The sequence below is a fragment of the Miscanthus floridulus genome, chromosome 16, assembly GCF_019320115.1.
Source record: "Miscanthus floridulus cultivar M001 chromosome 16, ASM1932011v1, whole genome shotgun sequence".
Classification (NCBI taxonomy): domain Eukaryota; kingdom Viridiplantae; phylum Streptophyta; class Magnoliopsida; order Poales; family Poaceae; genus Miscanthus; species Miscanthus floridulus.
Genome location: NC_089595.1, coordinates 42759008 through 42784200, shown reverse-complemented (window position 1 = coordinate 42784200; position 25193 = coordinate 42759008). Strand labels below are relative to the sequence as shown.

Genomic DNA, 25193 nt, shown 5'->3' with positions numbered 1-25193 from the left:
CACTAATCAAAGAAATGAGCAAAGAAAGAGAGGATGCTATGGATGCGGTGAATTGGGGCACTTTGTGGAAGTGTGTCTAAATAAGCCCGCACCTAAGACAAAGAAGAAGGCATGCAAGAACCAAGCCCTCACATCAATAAGGTCATGAGATGATTCTTCAAGTGAAGAAGAACACCATCACAAGAGGTGCGGGCGCAAGCATTCATCATCAAGCTCTTCTCGTATGTGCCTTATGGCACGAGGTAACAAAAGCTCATCCTCTAGTGAGAGTGATAGTGATGATGAAATACCTTCTTATGATGAAATTGTGCAACAAAATCTTAATTATGCTAAAGTTTGCACTAGTCAACAAAAGAAGCTCAAAAAATTAAAAGGGAAGCTAGATAGTTCACAAGAAGCATATAAAACTTTGCTTGAACAATTTGAGAACTTTACTAATCTCGATGTTGAACTATCTATTAAAATTGAGAAACTTGAGGCTAGTGCAACAACAAATGTATGCACAATCAATGATGAGCAGCTTGTAAAGAAAAATGAAAAAATAAAAGAAAAGGTAGCTAGCTCACAAGATGCTTATAAAAGTTTGCTTGCTAAAATGGAAACCATGTGCAAACATTGTGATGAGCTAACTAATAAAGTTGCTAATCTTGAAGCCGTTAGTACAACTCCCACCAAGGCATCTAAAAGGAAAAGTTCTATCTTTAACATGTCTAAAAAGGATGCCTTTACTTCTTGTAATGATTTATGTTTAGACTCATCTTTGTGCAACCAAGTTTGTGTTGAGAAAGTTATTATAGATACATGCACACAAGAGGTTACAAAGGAGAATGAGCAACTCAAGCAAGAAGTAGCTCGCCTCACCAAGGACTTGACTCAAGTGAAAGGCAAGGCAAAGCAAGCCCAACTTCATCAAGATAACACCATCAAGGGAGTGAAGAAGCTTGATGATGGACAAACCGTGGTTTGCTACGTGTGCCACAAGGAAGGTCACAAGTCCTATGAGTGCAAGGTGAAGAATGGAGGAGGAGCAAAGAAGAAAGAGAAGAAGCAAACAAGCAAGCTCTCCAACACCTACACCAACAAGGTGGACAAGAAGGCCTCCACACCATACTTGTTAAAGAAGAAGAAAAATAACAAGGTGGTGGCCATCAAGGTGAACAAGTAAGCCAACAATGGGGTCAAACGTTTTTGGGTGCCAAAGAAAATCATTTTCAACATAAAGAGCACCAAGAAGGTTTGGATCCCAAAAGGGAAGTGAGAAGTCCAACGGACTATGAGAAATTTGGAGGCTTGCCAAAGTATGGGTGCATTTCATGGGGTGCATCATGATGGACAAAATCATTGCCAAGTGGGTTAGTGAATACTATGGACCCAAATTCCCCTTCCCATATTAGGTAACTAGATGTTATTACTTTCAATTGGTACTTCCTTCAAGTGGTATTTCTTACAAATTGGTATCTTGTAGCATCTAGTTACTTTTTATGCCTATGTTTGTATTTGCATGCTTATATCTTTTGTCATGCATACACTAGGTATATCTTATGGTAGGCTTGCTCGGTTTCATTCTTAATCCTTGGAGCAAACCTACATGGTTTAAAATTTTTTAGGAGCACGGCACATAGCTTGTCTTTTGATTGTTCATCTAATATGTGCCAAAGTCCAAATTGTAGATAATTTCTCCCGAATATCATCTTCGAAAACGATTCTCACATTCATGAGATGTCATCTTTCAAGTGATATTATTGATTCTAAAATCAATGTGCTTGACTTCTACAAGTACCCCACACTTGTGTGCACAAATTTAGGGGGAGGCTACTCTACAAGTTGGATGCTTTGAGACTAACACCTTTTCAAGCTTATCATGTGTGTAGTAGTCTCATTGCAAGGAAAATGGAGTCCCCGGAGTTAAGCATCATACTTCAAATATCCGCCACCTATTGCAGGTGGTAGAAATCAAATTGGTTTCCACGTGTGGTATTTCTAAACCGATATCATGTTGATTTCATTTTGAGATTTATATGCTTTCTCCATGCATTATATAGATTAAATTCCCTTGTGCAATAATTTGTCAAATTTGCATATGCCTTGCTCTCTACCATATGTATGCATATATTTAGGGGGAGCTTAATCTATATAATGTGAGAGTCAAATTTTGTGACATATTCCACTCTACACATAAAGGATCACAAAGTTTGACCCTCCCTTGTGCTACTAATGTCTTCCTTTTCAATGTTTGATTCCAAAGGGGGAGAATTTAGAGGACCAAAAGCAAGCATTAATAATTTACAAGTGGTAATGGTCCGAGAAATGGAGGATAGTGGATTATGGATTGCCTATGTAATGGGGAGAAGTTGTAGGAAGCAAGGCTTAAATCCATAATGCCACATGGGGACATTTTGCAAGGGCAAGATAAGTTTTTATGTAGTATCTTTTAGTCTTACAAGTAGTATCTTTTAGCATCATATAACCTTGCCCCTTGTATTGCATCCTAGCAAGTAGATAGTTTTTAAATTCCAAATTTTTATTATTTTCTTGCTTTGGTCGTGTTGTCATCAATCACCAAAAAGGGGGAGATTATAAGGAAAATGGACCCTTGTCCCATTTACTTTGGATTTTGGTGTTTGATGATCAACACAACCAAATTAGACTAATGAATTTGCAAGTGATTGTTTTGTAGTTCAATAGGATGCAAGGCGTGACTTGGACGAAGGCAACGTGATGATTCGATGATCAACACCGTAAGCAAGACCTTAGAAGCACAAGAGAAGACCCAAGATATCATGCAAAGTCCAAGCATGAAGATAGAAACCAAGTCGTAGCAAGATCGTGAAGAAATGAGCTCACTGAAGTGACTAGACGCTGGACCGAACACTGGTAGCACAGTGACCGGATGCACCAATCAAGAGGCTCAGTAGCAGTAATGACCGGACGCTAGACCGGATGCTAGCGACAGATCGACCGAACGCAGGACAACAGAGTCCAGTTGAGTACAGAGAGGTTCTAGAGCAACGAAAATGCGACCGGACACGTCTGGTGGCATGTGACTGGATGCTGGCAGCACAGTTAATCGTGGCTCCAACGGTTAGGACGACCGGATGCGTCTGGTTAGGATGTGATCAGCGTCCGGTCAGTAGTAGAAAAGCGGGATTTCGTCCCCAACGGCTACTTTCTCAGTGGGGCTTATAAATAGACCCCCAACCGGCCATTTGACATGCGTGGAGCTAAGAAAACATATCTAGGGTATCAATACACTATTTTAGTGATCTCCACTTGCATAGTGCTTAGTGTTTCATTAGGTGATTAGCGTAGGTGCTTTGCAAAGTGCTTAGGTTGATTAGACCATCGCTTATGCGCTTGCTCTATGTTTAGGCCTAGTGTTTAGTGAGGTTTGCATACCTCTTACCACTCGGTGCTTGTGCGCACCATTATTGTACATCGGAGGGGCTTGTAGTCTTGCGAGATCACACCAACCGCGTTTGTGGTGTGGCCGCCACCGTGTACCGGAGGGAACAAGGCCCGCGGCGCTTCGATCGGAAGCTTGATAGTGAAGACAGTGGGGAGCATCCGGGAGAGCTTGCCGGAAGGCACGTCGGAGACCCACTTGCACGTGGGGAAGGCCCTAGGCTATCCACAGAGTTACCTGACTGGAAGCTTGGCCCTTGCGAGGGGCTCCAACAAGGACTAGGGGGAAGCTTGAGCGCTTCTCGATACCTCGATAAAAATACTAGAGTCGTCAACGGGAGTTTGCATATCTCTACTTTGCTCTTTAGCTTTCGCATTTATATTGATTGTATTACTCCTTTTGCGGTAGAGATAGCAACTCACTAGCAAAGCCATAGTTGCACTTTTAGATAGTTTATCTTTTGTATAGGTTCTGCTAAGGTTAGAAAAAGAGGGCATAGTTTAGAGTTAGAATTTTAAGTTGCCTAATTCACCTCCCTCTTAGGCGTCACGGTCCCCTTCAGTGTGCTAACATTTTGTGTAAGCAGCGGTGTTTCCTCGATCAATGATAATAGCCCTATTCATTTGGGCTTATTTGGCTTATAAGCCATGGTTGAAAGTACTGTTGGCTGATTTGGTGTGAGAGAAAAATACTGTTCGTTGGCTGATAAGCTATGACTTATAAGCCGAATACGACCAAACGAACAGGCTGAATTATGCAGGCCTTCGCGACCAAATCATGTCACCAGAATGATCACATCCCAAAGCATGTATCACTTCACAATCTAGCTGGCTTGCCTGCTATAGGCAGCGATCTTGGTGGCTAGGCACTCGAAATTACCCTTTTTCAGATACTAGGTAGCATGCCCGTACGTTGCTACGGGATAACTAACGATTTATACTAAAAACACACGGATCGCATGATAAGATAACAATACTATACAAATTAAATACCAACGTTAAAGTGACATTTAATCCAAAAAGCAAAGTTTATGAATTTAACACAGTCATGGAGTGCGCGGCGTCGCAGGCTCACAAACTCTACTTTATAAACCTTTCTGTGATGCGGTTAAGATAATGTTTTATATTGGTAGGAAGAAATCTTCAATATCTATTTCTTTCATTGTAATCCATTTATCTGGACAATATTTGAGGTGAGGGTACGGTTACAGTTTTTAGTAGCTTTGCGATATTGTCCGAAGCTATGAGATGATTGATGTCTTGCAATGATCCTTCCAGAGATTGGGTCGAATCCAACGGAACCCTGCATCTTTTTCTGGACGGGCTTCACTTCGGATGCGCCGGTAGCAATATCAACAATCTCCAATCGATGGACCAAGTCGTATGGATCCCCATTCAATGGCTCAGACATGTAGATTTTGTTCTCCTTGTATTTGGATACACTTGTTCCACTGAAGTTTTTATTGAAATGTTTAGACACGAACAATGTCTGATCACCGATGTCCCTCACCCTAGACCACTTCGGCGTACGGTTGTGGAGGTTGCACATGTAAATCGCACTGCTGTAGGTGAAGCTCTGTGTCTCATGGAACATGCTCACCATGGCACCCACAATGTGCAGCTCACCATTTGATTCTAGGTAGCTGCGGTAGTAGAGCCCCGCAGGTGGCGACAGCGATGGCAGCAACGTTGTGGTTGGAGTAGCGCCGGCGACGTTGCAGTTGCAGACGAAGATTTCTTTAGTGCAGTCGATCGCCAAGAACTTGTCTTGACAGTGGACGATGGACCCCACAGAGAACTCCAGTTTGGTGTCAAGCAACGTCCATGCGCTGTCGACTCCAACTCGGCAGAATGGACCTCCATGGAGCACCCAAGCATGGCCATGGCCACGCACTCGCGGCCGGCGACGCCGAGAGCACGATCTCACGGAAGAACACGTCCCTCTTGTCTTCTAGCTTGATGGCTCTGCCTGCGGCATCCGCGTCCCCGTAGCCATTGGTGGGATGAAGGACCCACCGGTCGTGGACCCTAGACACGCGTTCCGATGAGGACACCACCACGATGTGTTCGCCTATTGGTGGGAGCTCAGCGCAGGGGGCATGGGCACCGACGAATGGATTCAGCAACATCACGGACGCTACCTCGTCCATGAGCGCCAGCAACCCACATGAGGAGCCGCACGCCACCTTGCCGCGCACATCGGGCAGCGTCTTAGACAAGACCTTCTTCTTCGGGACGCAGTAGAAGCCGACGCGGTTCGAGTCAGGGTCGAGCAGGAGCACCAGGAGCGTCCCGAAGGTCGCGAACGGGACGGTGGCGTGCCATGGGGAGCAAGCGGATCGGAAGGACGCCGTGTCGTGGCCTGACGTGAGACGCTGCCCGATGGACTCGAGGAGATCCTCTTGTAGGCCAGATCTCTAGTCAGAGAGAGGTAGGGACTTTCTCTTAGGATTGGGAGGCTGAGCCATGGAAGACAGATGACATCAATTATGGTTCATGCAAGAAATGGTGTCTGGTGTCTACTGTCGCGATGGACCATGGATTGGGGAACGGAGGTATGGGAAAAGGATTCAAACTGAACAGACCCAAGGGTAATTTCAGCAAGAAACAGCAAGCGAGGGCGATAAAACACGTGAGCGTAAAACCAAATGAAAGAAGGAAAAAACTATCCCTTTTGCAAATGCAAAGAGGGGAAGTAATTAAATGTAGGCAGATTTGGCAAGGTTCTCAGAAATGCAAAGAGGTTCCTTTTGTCTTAATTCTCTTTCCTTTTGCTTGTTGCCATGTATGCTGGTGCATGTAAACATGCAATGTGTATATGGATAACACAATAATTTTCTACTTCCTATGTTGCCGTGATTCCTCTATCACATGGTAGGCAATATTCAATCAAGGAGAATGTCGTGGGATCGCAAGTGTGGGCAGACGGATGAACCAAAACAAATGGCGTACCAAAAAATATTCACACTTTATTCTTTTTAGCTGTATGAGATAAAAGAAAGCACAGTATACAATTATTTGGGTTACCGGCCTCCAAAATAGAAAGACAATTTTGTGGTGTTGGTGTACCGCGCCTTTTATATTAGTACTATAAATACTAATAAAACCTGGTCTCTAAAAGAAAATTATACTGCCTGTCTATGACACTTTTTCAGATGGTGGAATAAAATTATCCCAGCCTGTCCATGGTGCTGCCAAGAGCAAATCAAATAAAAAGTAGTAGCTGAGCTTTGCTAATTTAAAAGTTGATCCTCGAAGAAATCTGCATCACCAGTCCTGCATAATCCACCCTTGCACACTGCGGTATCAGTAAAAAAAAACAGGCATGTTTGCTTCATGTTCACATTTTACCAAGCAAAGGCAGGCGCAACATAATTTCTTAGCAAGTTTGGTTCACAACACAACTATGGCACATCAAATATTCTTAGCTCTATACCGCACATTTCAGAGCCATTTTCATGCAAAAATTTGTCAGACATGTGGCGCCATATTTGTTCATCGCTTTTTGTGGCTGGCACAACTTGGCAGACCTTGCGAAAAGTCTTACACAAGTTAGGCATTAATCAAACAGTCTACACAAATGCACTGCATAAACCTTTGACTGACAGGCGTCCAACAAATTTCACAAAAAATACGGTTAAAGTATAAATATCAATATACTCGTACCATTCAAGTATTTAGATGCAGTTGACCATGTTAAGATCAAAGGGAACACAATGATGTCTCCAGAAGCATGCTAGAAAATCCTTAACTACAACTATAAGCATATTGCGTACATTATACACATATGACCAAATATATATTTATAATTAAGAAATTTCTAGTGATCCAAATTGCCAGCGATATAAATTCGAATCAGGCAGCAATTTGAAACTAAAAAAAATATTTGTCTAATTGTCAGGTATCAATATCAGGGATACCCAGAAGAAGAAAGCTAATGGCCGCGAATGCTAACTCCCTCGGATGGTCAAGAGCTTATCTTGGTCTTGTCCGACCTCAAGGACACGGGATCTGAGTCACCCGACCCCAAGGACGCGGGCTCCGTCTGGCTTGACCCCTCGGGCGAGAGCCCCGTCACGTCCGACCCTGAGGGCGCGGACTCCACCTCGCCCGACCCCGAGGGCACGGGCTTCGTCTCGCCCGACGGAGGTCCGTACCGCCCCAACCACTATGGGTCTAAAAGTACGAGTCCAGGGTCAAACTTCTGACACCAGAAGGGGAGCAGGCGCGTCTTAACGTGACCCGCGGCCACGACGGGCCACATCTGAGGACGCACGTCGCCAACAGCACCGGGCATGCCGGTGCTGTGCTACCTACTCCCCGTACGGCCTCCAGCGAAAGCGTCAGCGAGCCATACCGTCTGCTGGGACAGGATGGAGTGTCACGACCGGCTGACGACGCCCATGTACGACGCTAGTGACGAATAGGAACGCGACGTGGAGCCGTCCCAGTCATCTACAGGGCCGGCGGGACCCGTGTAAAGGGGATGGAAGACGTTGCAATCCCGGAAGTCTTCCTCTCCTCGTCTCTCTCTCTCTCTCCGATGTAACCTCCATCTTCTCCTTCATCTATAAAAGGGGAAACAGGGCGCCCCACGGTTGGGGAAAAAGGGGGCATTCCCACGTATCTAAAACGTCTGAGCGGCTGAAGGCTTAGGTGCTCGACAGTAGACAGAGAGCTCAACCGGACTCACTATTTTCACCAGAGACTTGGGACCTTCTCCCTCTCTCGCCTGTTTGTAACCCCTACTACAAATCAAGTGCCGATAACACGAGCAACAACAGACTGGACGTAGGGACGTTCTGTTCGAACCAGTATAAATCCTTGTGTCCTCCTAGCACAGTTATCTGGGTCAGATGCACAAACTATAAATTTACTAGCCGGTGATTCAAAACACCGACAGTTGACGCGCCAGATAGGGGCCTTTTGCACGTCTCGTTGTCCACAACAAGCTATGAATGGCTAGACACATCGTTAGTTGGGTCCCGGGCACGCACATGCGCTCCAGGAGCCTGGACTTCATCATCACCATGGAGGGAGAGCTGGCACGGGCTCCTGCCCCCGTCCAACTTCTTCGCTCCACCGGCCTCAACGCGACCGTCGAAGCCCTCGAGAAGCTGCAACTGCACACACTAGAGACCCGTGTCCCCAGGAGCGACTAGCTCCTCGGCTTCGATTACGGGAGGCTGGAGCGTCAGCTCGACGCCTTCCTAGGACCCCAACCATCCCGAGAGGATGTGCACTGCCTCACCTTCTCCTTCGCCGACGTCATGACGTAGCTTTCCGGAGGGGAGCCGCTCTCCTCGGAATATCTCACCCGGGACACCTGACAGCATTCCCGTTTGGTCTATGCAATGCCATGAGGACCATTGGTCACCTCGTGGTACAACACATGTACCCACCTCTCACGAATGACGAATTCGTGGGAATGGCCGATTACGTCGTGGAGTCTTTCCACGACCTTCTCACGGGAGATTTAGAGTCGATCTTCGACTCTGACTCCAGTAGTGGGAGCCATCACCCATCGCGAGAATGTTTTTATGACAGGTACCCCTGAAGGACGCATCGAAAGCATCCATGAGGGAGGGACTACCCCACCAAACAACTTTGATGATGAAGTCGAAGAAGATGCGGGGGCCTTCCTAGTATGCAGGTGGAATAGCTAAGGGCGCGACATCAGGAGCTCGAAGATGCACGCCTCCAAATAGAGCATGAGCACGCAGAACTCGAACGCGAGATCAAGCGTCGCGGGGATGGTGGCCGCGCATGCGCCATGGCCTACGATGTAAACCGGTGGATCATCGAGGACGACAAAGGCCTCCCACACTTTGCCCCTTGCAAGTCAGAACATAGCTACCATGGTGGTCCTGCTCCGAAGGATCCCAGAGCCACGACACCCAAAGACCGTTGGGCCCACTATGAGATCTGCACGCTGCTTGAGCGAGCAGCGGTGCAACAGGTGGAAAGCTCACTGTCTCAGCGACATGAGCTTGATGCCAGTCAGTGCATGTCTTCAGGACATGTCCGTCGACCAGGCGCCATAGGACAGTGGGGGACTTGCCATGGTCTCGGTGCATGAGCGTCTCATCCCTAACTGTGATGCACGCAACACCCTAGATGCTCGTAGGCATGGACGAGGTGACAAGAGAGAGGAGGTTGGCTGCCGCTACCATCCTCGTCATGGCAGATGCTACGACAGCGGCGAAGACCGGAGCCCGAGCCTTGACCTACCGGGGCCCCAAGTTTTCAGTCGGCACATCCTCAACGAGGCTTTCCCGCCCGGTATAGACCGCCGACCAACATCCTAAAGTACTCTAGGGAGACGAACCCTAGCTTTTGGCTCGAGGACTACCGACTTGTTTGTCAAGCTGGCGGCGCAGATAGTGATTACTTCATTATCCGCAACCTCCCCTTATTCCTGGGCGATTTGGTGCGAACATGGCTGGAGCACCTTTCGCCCAACCAGATTCAAAGTTGGGCAGACTTGACGGAGATCTTGTGGGAATCTTACAGGGCACCTACACGTACCCTGGGAACCCCTAGGATCTAAAAAATTGCTGATAGAAGTCTGAGAGACTCTCTGCGAGTACACCCGAAGCTTCTCCGGGCAATGTAATGAGTTGCCTGATGTCGCCGACGCCAACGTCATTGGAGCCTTCCTATCTGGGACCACCTGTGAGTCCTTGGTCCATAAGTTGGGATGTGAGGGCCCTCGGACCACCAAGTAGCTCCTCGACATCGTGACCATCCATGCCTTAGGCGTGGAGGTGGTCGGAGTGATTTTTGATCGCTCCAAAGGCAAAGCGAGGTGGGACGAGGACGCCGGTGAGGGCCCCTCTAACCGTCTGAATAAGAAGAAGAACAAGCAATAGCACGAGGGCTCGCTCGCAGCCACTATTGAGCGGAAAGGTGGTCGGCGCCCGCCGAGAATGCTCCCGACCACTTCGAGAAGATGCTTAAGGGGCCATGCCTGAACCACGCCTTCTCTGTCAAGCATCTATACAAGGACTGCGCCCTCATGAAGCGGTTCCTGTCCGATGGCTTCGATAAGGGGAACCAGAGAAAGAAGCCTAACGGCGATAGACGACGCTAAAGGGAAGGGTGGTGGCTTTCTGACCCCAGATGGCTGCCTCATGATCTTCAGTGGGACAGTGGCCTATGACCCCAAGCGCCACCAAAAGATCGCACGCCATGAGATCTACGCGGCTGAACTGGCTACACCGTCTTTCCTCTGGTGGTCGGAGTCCACCATCACCTTCAACTGATCTGACCACCTGGAGAGCATCCCATAGTCGGGGAGGTATCTGCTCATGGTCGACCCGATCATCGACATAAAGCACCTCACCAAGGTGCTGATGAATGGAGGCAGCGGCCTCAACATCATGTACGCCGAGATACTTGATGCCATGGGCATCGACCGGTCACGCGTCCAAACGACCGGGGCGCCTTTCCACAGCATCGTGTCGGGGAAACAAGCCGTACCGCTCGGGCAGATCGACCTACCTGTCACCTTCAAGGATCCGGCCAACTATAGGATGGAGACCCTCACCTTTGAGGTGGTTGGATTCCATGGGACCTACCACGCCATCCTAGGATGACCATGCTACGCGAAGTTCATGGTCGTCCCCAACTACACCTACCTAAAGCTCAAGATGCTGAGCCTGCATGGGGTCATCACCGTCAGCACCACCTTCCTACGTGCTTAGGAGTGAGAGGTTGAGTGCTGCGAGAATGCCTCGGCAATCATCACCTCCGAGGAGCTCATGGTCATCAAGGAAGGGACTACCGAGGAGGCACCCGACTCCAAACGGTCGGCCAGATCCTTTGAGCCCATGGAGGGCATCAAGGAGGTCCTCGTAGACCCTAGTAGCTCTAAGGGCAAAGTGGTGCGCATCGGCACCACGCTTTCCTCCAAATAGAAAAGTGCGCTTGTCGACTTCCTCTACACCAATAGAGATATCTTCGTATGGAAACCCTCATACATGCCGGGCATCCCAAGGGAAGTCACCGAGCATGCCTTGAAGATCAGGCTAGGCTCCAAGCCGGTGAAGCAGTGCCTGCGCCACTTTGACGAGGAGAAGTGCAGGGCCATCGGCAAAGACATCACAAAGCTTTTGGCGACCGGATTCATCAAGGAAGTGTATCATCCCAAGTCATTAGCCAATCCTGTCCTTGTACGAAAAAGAATGGGAAATGGAGAATATGTGTTGACTACATGAGTCTCAATAAGGCGTGTCTAAAGGATCCATTTCCTTTGCCACGTATAGATCAAGTAGTCGACTCAACCTTAGTGTACGAAACCCTCTGCTTCCTTGATGCATGCTCCAGGTACCATCAGATCGCCATGAAAGAGTCCGACCAACTTGTGACTTCTTTCATCACCCTGTTTGGGTCGTTCTGCTATGTTACGATGCCTTACGGTCTAAAAAACACGGGAGCTACATACCAGTGATGTATGCTCAAGTGTTTCAGAGACCTCATAGGGTGAACCATTGAGGCCTACGTAGACAACATCATGGTCAAGTCCAAACAGACCGACCAGCTCATAGATGACCTAGAGAAGACCTTCACAAAACTACGAGCAAACGGCATCAAACTCAACCCTGAAAATGTGTTTCGGGGTCCCTAGGGTCATGCTGCTTGGGTTCATCGTCTCCGAGCACAACATCGAAGCCAACCCAAAGAAGATCTTGGGCATCACGAGGATGGGTCCAATCTAGAATCTAAATGGAGTGCAGCGAGTTATGGGGTGCCTCGCCATGCTTAACCATTTCATCTCATGCCTTGGCAAACAAGGCCTCCTGCTGTACCGACTTCTGAAGAAGACCGATCGGTTTGCGTGGACTCCTGAGGCTCAGGAGGCACACAACAAAGTCAAGGAAATCCTAATGAAAGCCCCAATCCTAGTCCCCCCTAACTGATGGAGAGCGGCTCCTACTCTACATCATGGCCACCACACAAGTGGTCAACGCCGCCCTGGTGGTAGAGTAGGAGGAAGAGGGACACGCCCTCAAAGTGCAGCGCCCCATATACTTCATTAGCGAGGTCTTGTCCGACTCCAAGGCTCGCTACCCGTAAATCCAGAAGCTCTTGTATGCCATCCTGATCACCAAGAGGAAGCTACGTCACTACTTTGAGTCACACCTAGTGACGGTTGTGACGTCCTTCCCTCTCAGCAAGGTCGTCCAAAACCAGGATGCCACAGGGAGAATTCCCAAGTAGGCACTCGAGCTGATGGGTCAGGGCATTTCATATGCCCCTCGGACGACCATCAAGTCCCAAGCACTGGCCGATTTCATTGTGAAATGGACCAAGGTACATATGCCACTAGTAGCCATTGACCAAGAGTACTGGACGATGTACTTCGATGGGTTGCTGATGAAGAGAGGGGCCAGCATGGGGCTAGTCTTCATTTCGCCCCTTGGGATATGTATGAAGTACACGGTCCGCCTCCATTTCCCGCCTCCAACAATGTGGCTAAATATGAGGCGCTCATCAATGGCCTATGCATTACCATTGAGTTGGGCATCCGACAGCTTGACGTTTGAGGTGACTCATAGCTGGTCATCGATCAAATCATGAAGGAGTCAAGCTACCACGACACCAAGATGGCTGCTTACTATTGAGAAGTCCACCAGCTGGAGGACAAGTTTTATGGCCTCAAACTCAATCACATCCCGAGGTGGCTCAACGAGGAGGCCAACACACTAGCGAAGATGGTGTCCAGCCGGGAGCCAGTGTTGACGGGCGTCTTCGCCAACGATCAACACAAGCCTTCGGTCCACTATGAGGAATAGGGATAGACCGAGGACACACTACTTGCCCTAGGCTCGAGGGCTGACCGACCACCCACCCCCTCCGACCTCGAAGTCATAGAGCTTGACAAAGGTCTAGTGGCAAAGCCCGACCCTCTAGCTAACTGGAGGGCCCCATACCTCGATTGGCCTCTCCACGAAGTGCTCCCGATGGAGAAGATGGAGGCTCGATGGATCACAAGCTGAGCTAAGACTTTTGTTATTATCGAGGAGGAGCTCTAGAAGCAAAGCCACACCAAGATCCTGCAGCGTTGCATTCTCATCGAACAAGAGAGGCAACTGCTGAAGGACATTCACGGTGGGGTCTACGGACATCATGCCACACCCAGAACCCTGGTCGGAAACACATTCCAATAGGGCTTCTACTTGCCGACCATGGTGGCTGACACTGAGTAGATTGTGCGCACCTACGAAGGGTGTCAATACTATGCCCGGTAGACCCACCTGCCGGCCCAAACACTCCAAACGATCCCCATCATGTGGTCATTGGTGGTCTGGGGGCTCGATATGGTTGGACCTCTCAAAAGAGTGCCTGGGGGCTACACGCACTTGCTTGTCGCCGTAGACAAGTTTATAAAGTGGATAGAGACTCATCTAATCTCTATGATCAAGTCCAAGTAGGCCGTGTTATTCTTCCTTGACACCATCCATCGCTTTGGAGTCCTGAACTCCATTATCACGGACAACGGCACACAGTTCACCGGGAAGAAGTTCCTCCAATTCTACAACGAATACCATATCCACATTGATTGGGCCACCATGGTGCACCCCCGCATGAATGGGTAGGTCGAGTGCGCGAATAGCATGGTCCTACAAGGTCTCAAGCCTAGGATTTCAACCGGTTGAACAAGTTTGGTGGGCGTTGGGTCGCGGAGCTTCCCACGGTGCGCTGGAGCTTGAGGATGACCCCTAGCCAGGCCACCGGCTACACACCCTTCTTCATGGTCTATGGTTCCGAGGCTATCCTCCTGACCGACCTTGACTATGGGGCGCCGAGGGTCAGGGCGTACAACGAGCAGGGAGTCAAGGCGTCTCTCGAGGACGCCATGGATTAGCTCGACGAGGCGCACGACGTTGCCCTCCTCTGCTCAACCAAGTACTAGCAGGCACTATGCCAGTACCACAGCCATCGAGTATGGGGTCGGGCCTTCAACTTCAAGGACCTGGTACTTCGCCTTGTCTAGAGGAACAAATTCGAAATGGGAGGGACCGTACGCCATCGTGGAGGTGCTCCAACCAGGCACCTACAAGCTCAAGACCATCAATGGCAAGGTCTTCGCCAATGCATGGAACATCGAGCAGCTATGTTGCTTTTACCCCTAGCCTATGCATATACTTAAGAATGATATTTCAGAAATACAAAAATGTTTTCTCTTATCGGTTTCGCTATCGTTCCCTATATATTTAGTGACACCCGACCCTAGCAACGGCAGGGGGTCGGGCATCACTCAGGGGCTAATAAGAGTATATCTACTCAGAGACATTCTCTGTGCCTGACCCTCCCTTATGTTAAGATCTCAAAGTAAGGGTTGCGGAAACAAACCCTAAGTAAAACTCGTCGGACTGCTAGAAACCTACGCCCCAGCGGCTACGACATTTTTGCTCACCAGCGTGATCAGAGTTGTTTCGCTCGCATCCCAAGCTTTATAGCCTTAATCACGGAAAGGGTCAGAACACATTAACCTTTTTATAAAAAAGGATGAAGAACCAAAAGATTGTTCAACCATAGCAAAAATTAAAATCTATCCATTTATTACAAGGTCACTATTTGGTCTAACTAACTAATTTTTCAAGAGAATGATCTCATCCTCTATCTTGGCAGATAAGTCCTGCACCAGATGGGCCATCTCCTTCTCGATGTCCTCTAGCTCGGTGTTGGAGTAACTGGGCGCGAAGCTCTAGCTCATCGTCTCTAGATCAATGTTCTCATAGTGAGAACGAGCGATCACGAACGATCGATGAACACTAAAGCGGATTGCATCCCTCGCCATCTTGCGAGCTCGTCTCCTATGCCGGGGCCAGCTCAAGGTCATCATAGACTAGCTAGACAGTGATGCGTAGGGTCTCATGCTCATTGCTCTCCTTTAGGAGGGTGGCCTTCACCTCACTGAGCTCCTTCTCTAGGCTGTGGCTTTTCGTCATCTCCGCCCCAAGCCTGTGATCAAGACCTGCCCAAAACACGCACAAGCCATGTCGAAAAGCCTGCCGTGGATCCTAGAGAGAAGCACAACAAAGGAAGACCAGGGGCTTACCGTCCACGTCCGCCTAGAGCTTGCACGCCTCATCATGCCGCTGGGCCACCTCAGTCTCCAAGTTCTGAGCCTGCTCCTGGCGCTGGCTAACCTCCACGGCGAGTCTAGCGGTCATCGCCTCTACCATGGCCTTCAGATCCTTCTCCCCTCATAGCACGACCTCTAGGAGGTTGATCCACCACTGGGCGTCATCACGCTCCATCCATAGGCGCTCGATCTCCATGGCATCTATGTGCATACTCTTGACCAGGTCCAAGAGCTTCTCCCTAGCATCATAGGCGTCATCACGAGCCTCCACGTACTTGATCCAGAGGTCAGCCAACTCCTAGCAAATAGGGGCAAGTTCGGCCACTTCTTGATGAGCAACAACGAGCTGGGTGGCCAGTTCCTCACGTAGCCGCTCCCTCACGGCTCACAGCTACTCCTCCACTGCGAGGCGATCCCAAATGCCCTTCTCATTATGAAGGAACACAAACTTCTCCTAGCTACAGTCCATGAGAACTTGCGAAAAGGGTATGAGTTAAAAGGCAAGAAAAGGGAAGACGAAGGTCGGAAACGCGGATACACTATACCTAGCCAATCGGAGCGATGACATCTTGTAGCGAACTCAGTGCGGTGGTCAGGGCGTGGACCATGATCCCCACCTCTACATGGACGCTTCCCCACTCCCTCTTCTCTGCGGCATCATTGAGGGTGAAGAGCGTCACCCCTAGGTCCTGACGGTCAGCCCCCTAATCTGGGGTCCTCCCCAGGTGTGAGGGTCGCCGCTGACCTAGACTAGAGGCCAAGATGCCTCCATGCCGACCCCAGGCAGTGCTAACCCCTCTCATGACCGCAACTCCTCTAGAGCGGGCCCCTCAACAGTAGAGGGGCCGGGCGACGTGGACGAGGAAGCCTACCTTGTCATCGCGCCTGCCGAGGGTGGACTAGGCGCGACCTCCTCCGTCTATCCCGCCACAGGTGTCGTCGTCTGCCCGGACGACAGCCCTAGTTGCCCCATCATCGATGCGCCTGCCAACGTAGACGATGGGTTCGGCCATGCTGTCTCTGCCTATGGCGTTGCGGCCCCGCCTGGCCGCATCGCGCTTGCCATTGGCGCCCCGGACGCGCTTTTCGCTGCCTGCCCTCCCTTAGAAGCGGCCGACGACTGCGCCTACCCGGTCGACCCTATGGTCACCCCAGCCACGCTCCCGCCAGCCTCTGGCATGGTGCCAAATGGGTCCTAGGAGGCACAATAGTCAGTTCACGGTGAAAAATTCTTCAAAAAATAAAAGAATGAAAAAACTCTCAGCTTACCTTGATGCCGTCGGGCGTTGATGTTTCAGGGCCGGCCCGCCTGACCCCGGCTGTGACTCCTCATCGCACTATCGTTTGGAGCCCTCCCTTTGCTCAGGAGGCTCGGACGAGGTAGAGCCACTGGCTCTCCTCGGCTTCGGGGGCACCATAGAAGGCCTGGGTGGAGTAGGGCAACTCGCTCCCATCGTCTCCTAGGGTGAGTCCTGCCCCTCTTGCTCTAGGAGATGCCATAGGAAGGGCCCTGCTTGCGGCGAAGGCAGGTCCTCGTACCTGCCGGCTAGATCATCCCACGGGATAGGCAACCCAGAGCCATCGCCCCCCTCCTCTTCTTCTTCCTCCTCATCTTCCTCCTCCAACGAGCATTGGCGCCACTTCCCTCGCTGTAGCTTCACCCACTCCTTCGCCCGCCATTTCTTCTCCTTGTCATCCTTTTCCTTCTTCCTCCACTCATCTATGGCATGGTTCGCCGCCCTCATGGCCGCATGCTTCGACAGCGATGCGATAAAGGCCTGAAAGCCCAAATCCACCGATAGCTCATTGAAGTTGGCTCCGGCTGCATCACGGGATGTCCCGAGATCAGGAACACAGCGTTGGACTCATCCATTGCCTCCTTGATGCGCTGCACAATCTTGCTGTTGTGAAGCAGAGCCCCTAAGCGAGCACAATCCCGCCGAGTTCCACGATGGGCAGCATCCTGAACAACGCACGTGATTTGCTCCAATGACGCTGGCCCCATGAAGGCCATGGCTCCTAGGTGACACGACGGCCTCGAGGATGTCGCACATCCTTTTCTTCTCCTTGTCGGGTGGCCCCCACGGCACGTTGATGGTGCCTCTTTGATCAAACGCCCGGTGAAGTCCAGCAAGGGGCGGCGGGGTCGTTCTTCAAGTAGAACCACTGCACGTGCCACCCCTTATTAGATCTAGACAATTGGCAGGGCATGTACTCGGTCGCCCGCTGCCCCCGGAGGTGGATGCCCATGCATCCCATCAGCACCGAGATCTCCCTGCTTCTGTCCTTCTTCCTATTCAGGGAGATGGCGAAGAAGTACCTCCACAACTCGAAGTGTGGCTCGATCCCTAGGTACCCCTCGTACATCATGATGAAGGCCATGATGTGCTGGATCCTGTTTGGATTGAGGTGCTGCAGCTCGACCTGGTAGTGGTGTAGCAGCCCTTAGAAGAACGAATGAGGGGGATAACGAGCCCATGCTCATGGAAGGGTGTGAAGGAGATGATGTAACCGTCGGGTGGCATTGGCACCTCCTCGTGGTTGAGAACTAGCCACACCATCGAGTCAGTCCTCCTGCAAAGAAGACCGCGCTTGGTGAGACCCACCATACGTGCATGGGTGATGTCGGAGCGGTACCACAACTCTATGGAAAGCGAAGATGGAGGAGCAAGGACTTTTTAGCGACGGCGGAGAAGCGAAAGCTACGGATCTGGGGCGCTAGCAATGGACTAGCAGAGGTAGCAGATCCGAATGCCAGCGGCGGAGAGGCGAAGAAGGCAAGATTGTAGTTTTGTGCACCAAAACATGAAGGGGAGCCCGCTATTTATAAGGCGGGGTGAGACGAGAGGCGAACCATCCGCCAAGATCAACACGCCCGCCATGTCCTGTCACTTCGCCTCTCCGGAAATCATGCACACGCCATCCCTAGCCACTCCTCGAAGGGCACGCCAAACAGCGGTTCGCCCCCTCGATAGGCTGAAACCGTCATAGGTAAGTAGGGATATGGAGCTAAAAACACTCCCATGACCCATTAAGGCTCCAGAGTTCGAAGATTGGCCCACCGATGAGTTCACAACCGCTCTAGGACACCTTTAGAGTGAGGGGTGGAACGGAATGGGACCGCTAGCGGCTAGTACCTGGGCGCATGAGCGCCGCAGGCCTCCCAGCCCACGTTCGAGTCTTGATAGAGCACGGTCCATGGTTTTTCCTCGAAGAAAGGCAACGAGCCCTCAGGACCGATCGAATAGACCCGAGAACTATATGGACTAGCCATCAGGAACCTAGAGTCTGTCACCAGCTGACCCATGCTGGATCCCCGCGAACGGGAAGCCAAGGCCCCACTCGAACTTGCCCGTTAACAGCTCACCAAGCACCATGGTTCGTCCATCGAGGAAAACATGGCACGGCTTAGCCCCTCTATTTTATTGAAAACACGATTGAGGGAGGACGACCTTAAGACGAGTTGACCCCTCAACCAGAACCTTGCCACGCGCGGGGGCTCGAGAGTTGGACTCGCAAGGAGACCGAATACGCGGTCGAATAACAATGGTGGGTCGGTCGGAACCTAGGGAGGAATCAGAATCAAGAGAGATCTTTTCTGATCCCCCGAATCGCTCACCTACATGCTCCTGAGGAGTTCGAACACGACAGAAAGGAATCTCGACCATACCAAGACATCCCATGGCCCACAAAGGGAGATCAAGATCCTCAGAATCCTTTCATCCGAAAAGCCTTTAAAGGAGTATCCTACTCCTTCGTAGGCTCGGGGGCTATTGTCGGGTATCAGTATCAGAGATACTCGAAAGAAGGAAGCTAATGACCGCGAACGCTAACTCCCTCGGATGGTCAAGAGCGTATCTTGGTCTCGCCCGGCCCTGAGGGTATGGGCTTCATCTCGCCCGACCTTAAGGACACGGGATCCAGGTCACCCGACCCCAAGGGCGTGGGCTCTGTCTCGCCCGACCCCTTGGGCGAGAGCCCCGTCACGTCCGACCTCAAGGGTGCGGACTCCGCCTCGCCCAACCCTGAGGGCGCAGGCATCGCCTTGCCCGACCCCGAGGGTGTGGGCTCCGCCTCGCCCAACAGAGGTCCGTATCGCCCCAACCACTATAAGTCTAAAAGTACAAGTCCAGGGTCAAACTTCTGACGCCAAAAGGGGAGCAGGCGCATTTTGACATGACCCGCGGCCACGATGGGCCACATCTGAGGACGCACATCGCCAACAGCACCGGGCGTGCCGGTGCTATGCTTCCTACTCCCCGTACGTCACCAACAGCACTGGGCGTCAATGAGCCATACCGTCCGCTGGGATGAGATGGAGCGCCACGACCGGCTGACGACGCCCGTGTACGGCGCCAGTGACGAACAGGGCCACGACGTGGAGCCATCCCCGTCGTCATCTACAGGGCCGGCGGGACCCATGTAAAGGAGATGGAAGATGTTGCAATCATGGAAGCCTTCCTCTCCTCGTCTCTCTCTATGATGTAATATGCATCTTCCCCTTCATCTATAATAGGGAAGCAGAGCGCCCCACAGTGGGGGAAAAAGGGGGTATTCCCACGCATCTAAAACGTCTTAGTGGCTAAAGGCTTAGGCGCTCGACAGTAGACAGAGAGCTCAATCAAATTCACTCTTTTCACCAGAGACTTGGAACCTTCCCACTCTCTCGCCTGTTTGTAACCCCTACTACAAATCAAGTGCCGGTAACACGGACAGCATAGACTAGACGTAGGGACGTTCTGTTCGAACCAGTATAGATCCTTGTGTTCTCTGAGAATAGCCATCCGGGTCAGACGCGCAAACTAGAAATTTACTAGCTGGTGATTCAAAACACCGACACTAAGGCCCCGTTCGCTTCGCTGAAAAAACAAGCCGAAACACTGTTCCGACTGATTTGTCGTGAGAGAAAAATACTGTTCCAACTAAAAAATCAAACGGATTATAAGAGATACGAATAGGGCCTAATACTAATCAATGTGGACCCAATCCACAAAGATACGTAATCAAGTGAACCTTATAGACTCTACTGTTTCTCTAACCTCAACTTTGCACGATCATTGAACACACCACTTACAGCTTTCTCCCATTCACCTTCGCCAGTCTGCACAACACCGACTCCAGTAACACTGCGTCTCCTTCCTTCTCAACCCCCTCAACAAACTTCCTTGCGCCATCCATTCTTGGTGCAAAACCCTTGACAAGCATGTCACCCAAAACCTTGTTCCTCATGAAACTCACCAGCAGCACACAACCCGTCGAAGAGCATTCTGTAGGGGCATGTTTGGTTGCCTGCATAAGGGCAAACCAGGCTCTCCGGATGCAGCCTGCTTATGTTTGGTTCCCTGGCCACCGTCCCGAGCCAGGCTCCGCTCGTGCAAAAGCCGTCTCCTGGCCTGGCTCGCGAGGAACGCCCAAATCGGCTATTTTTCTTCAGCCTGGCTCGCTCCGTGCTCCCGTGAGCTCGCGTGCCTAGCGATTCCATGCACGGGGAGATGGTGCGAAGATCCTAGGGTTACCTCCCCCGTTCCCGCCATTCACCGCCTATATATCTTCCCTCCCACCACCTCCCTCTCTTCTTCTTCTTGTCGCTCCCCGTCTGCGCCGCCGGTAAGCTCCACCTCCTCTTCCTCCTCCCCCGGGTGATCTTGATGGATTCGTGGCCTCCTAATGCCTACCCTCTATCTCGATTTGTTGCAGGTGCCGTGGATTTGCGTCCTCTCAAAGCAAGTGAGTTTTTCCCCTTCTCTTTCTCCATTTTTCTGTGCGATTTGAAACCCTAGGTCACCATTGTTTGTTGATCTCGCTGTAGGCACACCAGATCTGATTTCTTGGCTGTTATTGCGGTATGGATCCTTGTTCTTAGGTCTCATATTGTTTTCTTGTTTTTTTCAAGTAAAAATCCTATTTTGTGTATGCTAATCCTCTTTTCTTATCTTGTGTGCTTGCAGATCTGAGCTCCCTCACCTGCTGGGTTGGGCTTTAGCTGGTGCTGCTGCTTGTTGACGTGGGTATTTTGTATATCTACTCCCCCTCTCGCCTCCCCCCTAATCTGTACCGTGCGATAGTGAGTCCTGCGTTCTTGGATTCGGATGCATGTCCTACTTTGTGAGATTATGAGCAAGTATATGAAGTTGCCATTTTGTCTGAGCTATTGTCCAAGTCTGTGATGATTCCTTTTGTCCTGAGCTATTGCCTTAGTCTATGATGATGTCTTTTTTCTGAGCTATTGCCCTAGTCTGTGATGATGAAAGTCTTATTTTTAGCATGTTCTAGTATATGATGAATCCTTTTTCTAAGCTTTTGTCCAAGTCCATGATGATGACATTGTCATTCTGAGCATTTGTCCTTAAATTCCATTCATTTTTTCTAGATGGACTTGGAAGAGAAGAGACGCATTCTTTTTACTCGTGCTGCTGCTCTTATCACTGCTATGTATGCCCTGCTGTTTGCTAGACTTAGAATGCTTCAGAGTCAGCGGCCTCAGATCAGTTATGGTCCAATGAGCATTAGGGATGAGGAGCGCCAAAGGAACTTGAACTTAATTTACAACTACAATGATATAGAGTGTGTGAACATGCTTAGAATGAGAAGGGCACCCTTTTTTAGTTTGTGCAACTTGCTTAGGGAGAAGAAGCTACTTGCTGACAACATAAATTCTTGTGTTGAAGAGCAAGTTGCAATGTTTCTCCATATTGTTGGTCATAACCAACGATTTAGAGTTGTAAAGCAAAATTGGAGAAGGTCTATAGAGACAGTCCACCGCCATTTTAAAGACGTGTTGTATGCTATTGGTGAGCTTAGACAAGAGATGATTAGAACTCCAAGCAATGAGACACCAGTAAAGATTAGCAACAGCCATAGATGGTATCCTTACTTTAAGGTAAAAAAAAACCTGTCATATAGCTGCTAGGATATTGTTGCATTAGCTCATGTCAATTTACTATGCAATTTTGGATGCCATGTAGGACTACATTGGGGCCATTGATGGGACTCATGTATTTGCCAAAGTTCCAGCCAAGATGCAAGCTACATTTAGGGGTAGAAAGAATGCCCCCACACAAAATGTGCTAGCAGCAGTTAGCTTTGACTTGAAATTTACCTATGTGCTGGCTGGTTGGGAGGGATTAGCTCATGATGCCACAATTCTTGCTGATGCATTACAGAGAGAGGATGGGTTGAGGGTTCCACCAGGTAATTAAATCAACTGTGATAATAAGAAGCAAATGTAACTGCAAAATGATGAATCTAATTGAACTCCACATTTGTTTTAGGCAAATTCTTCTTAGTAGATGCTGGATATGCTTGTCGGCCTGGATTTCTTCCTCCTTTATCGAGGTTGTAGGTACCATCTTAAAGAATATGGGAATAGGAACTACCCAACCAACCCAAAAGAGTTGTATAATTTGAGGCACTCTAGTTTGAAAGTAACTGTAGAAAGGGCATTTGGGGCTCTGAAGAACCGTTTTCGCATCATTGACACCAACAAACCATTCCATCGCTTGAGGACACAAATCAAGCTTGTGCTTGCATGTTGTATAATGCATAACTGGATCCTTAGTTTTGGGGTTAATGAGGTTATTCCAGAAGAGTTCTCTTGGGTACCAAATGACACAAACAGTCAGCCCCATCCTGCTCATATGGATGACAATGCTGCCTGGGCACTTCAGAGGGATGAATGGGCTAATCACATGTGGGCTAATAGGGGTCTTTCTAGAATCTAGAGTTCTATTATGTATCATTAAGTTGCCTATAATTCATTTTATTCATGGACAAATGCTGTTTTTTTCCTATGATTCTGCACTTGATCTGAGACTTTGGGCAATAGCAATGATGTTTTTTTTCTGTGATACTACACTTGATCTGAGACTTTGGGCAATAGCAATGATGTTTTTTTTCTATGATACTACACTTGATCTGAGACTTTGGGCAATAGCAATGATGTTTTTTTTGTGATACTACACTTGATCTGAGACTTTGGGCATGTGCAATGATGTTTTTTTTCTGTGATACTACACTTGATCTGAGACTTTGGGCATGTGCAATGATGTTTTTTTTTCTGTGATACTACACTTGATCTGAGACTTTGGGCAATAGCAATGATGTTTTTTTTCTGTGATACTACACTTGATTTGAGACTTTGGGCATGTGCAATGATGTTTTTTTTCTATGATACTACACTTGATCTGAGGCTTTGGACATGTGCAATGATGTTTTTTTCCTGTGATACTACACTTGATCTGAGGCTTTGGGCATGTGCAATGATGTTTTTTTCTGTGATACAAAACACCTGTGCTGAGGCTCTGGGCATGTGCAATGATGAATTAGGCTATGGCTGAGGAGATGATGCCTGCTGATGACCTTGTGTTCCCTGGACTGGATGGTGGTCTTTTGGCTGGTGACAATGTGGTTGCTGGGGATGATGTGACTGGTTTCATACCAGCATCACAGGAACCTGCTCAGCAGAGGACCTCTCTGAGGTGGACTGAGCCCATGTCTGCCTTTGTGCTGAAGCAGATGTGCCAGCTCATTACCACTGGAGTGAGGACTGATAAGGGCTTCAAAGAAGTGCACCTGAACAAGGTGGCAAAGGCCCTGCAAGAGTTCTGTGGTCATGAAGTTAGTGGTACCCAGGTGTACAACCACCTGAGGAAGTGGAGGCAGAGGTGGGTGAAACTGTCCAAGCTGAGGGACCTTAGTGGAGCTCAGTGGGATGAGGACAACTGTATGATTGTTCTTGAGGAGGAACACTACAATGGTCATACCAAGGTGAGCAAGAACCTGTGATACTACAACTTGATTTGTTAGATGTCTCTTTGAAACATTTTGTCATTATGGCTAACAAGGGACAGTTCATTTTGCAGGACCACCCCAATGATGCTGCACTGCTCAACAAGCCCATACAACACTACAAGCAGATGATGGTCATCTTTGCCAATGGTCAGGCAACAGGCAAGTGGGCTATGGGCTCCAATGAGCCACTTGGCACACCATCTGACTGTGCTGAGAGCTCACTGAAGACTGAGATCCTGAACAGTGGCAAGACTGTGACTCCTGAGGATACCAAGAGTGAGGGAGGAGTTGGTAATAAGAGGAAGAGATCCATGCTGGCAGAAGAGGATGTTGTTCTGTTCACTGGCATGGCAGAGGCAGTGAAGGATGTTGCTGATGCTATTAGGTCGACCAAGGTTGAGGATTCCCACCCTGAGCTGTATGGTGTTGTTATGTTTGTGCCAGGCTTCACTGAAGAAGCACTGATGTGTGCTTATGGCCATTTGCTGGACAACAAGGCCTTGGGTTCAGCTTTTGTCAAGATGTCTGACTCCCACCGTGAGCTGTGGCTAAGGACCTACTTGGCCAAGCACTACTACATGTGAAGGCTTCACAGCTTGGGGTTGATCCTTTTGTGCAGTGCCTCTTTTGTGCATACCTAACTACAGCTGGTGGATGTGTAGTGGGTTGACCTTCTCTTTTGTGCAGTTGATCTAATCCTGCATAGCTTACTTACTAACACTAACATATAGTTAGTGTCTTAGATAACCCTGCACCTACAACCTAGATCAACCTAGTGGTGGCAATCTGACCATGAGTCCATTGCTAATGGTGTGAACCTTGTGGTTCTGAACTTGATATGGGCACCAGCCTGTGCCTGTGATTTGCACAATTTCATTCTGAGCACTTGCCTTATTGCCTGTGATTT

General features: G+C 49.5%; 1 protein-coding gene across 1 annotated transcript; it reads left to right on the top strand.

Annotated features, from left to right (window-relative positions):
• The first annotated feature begins 23824 nt into the window (after positions 1 to 23824).
• Positions 23825 to 24870, top strand: LOC136510623 (uncharacterized). The gene is made up of 2 exons (XM_066505012.1): positions 23825 to 24262; positions 24358 to 24870. Exons 1-2 carry the CDS (start codon positions 23825 to 23827, stop codon positions 24868 to 24870), a joined length of 951 nt encoding a protein of 316 aa, XP_066361109.1.
• Positions 24871 to 25193: the final 323 nt, after the last annotated feature.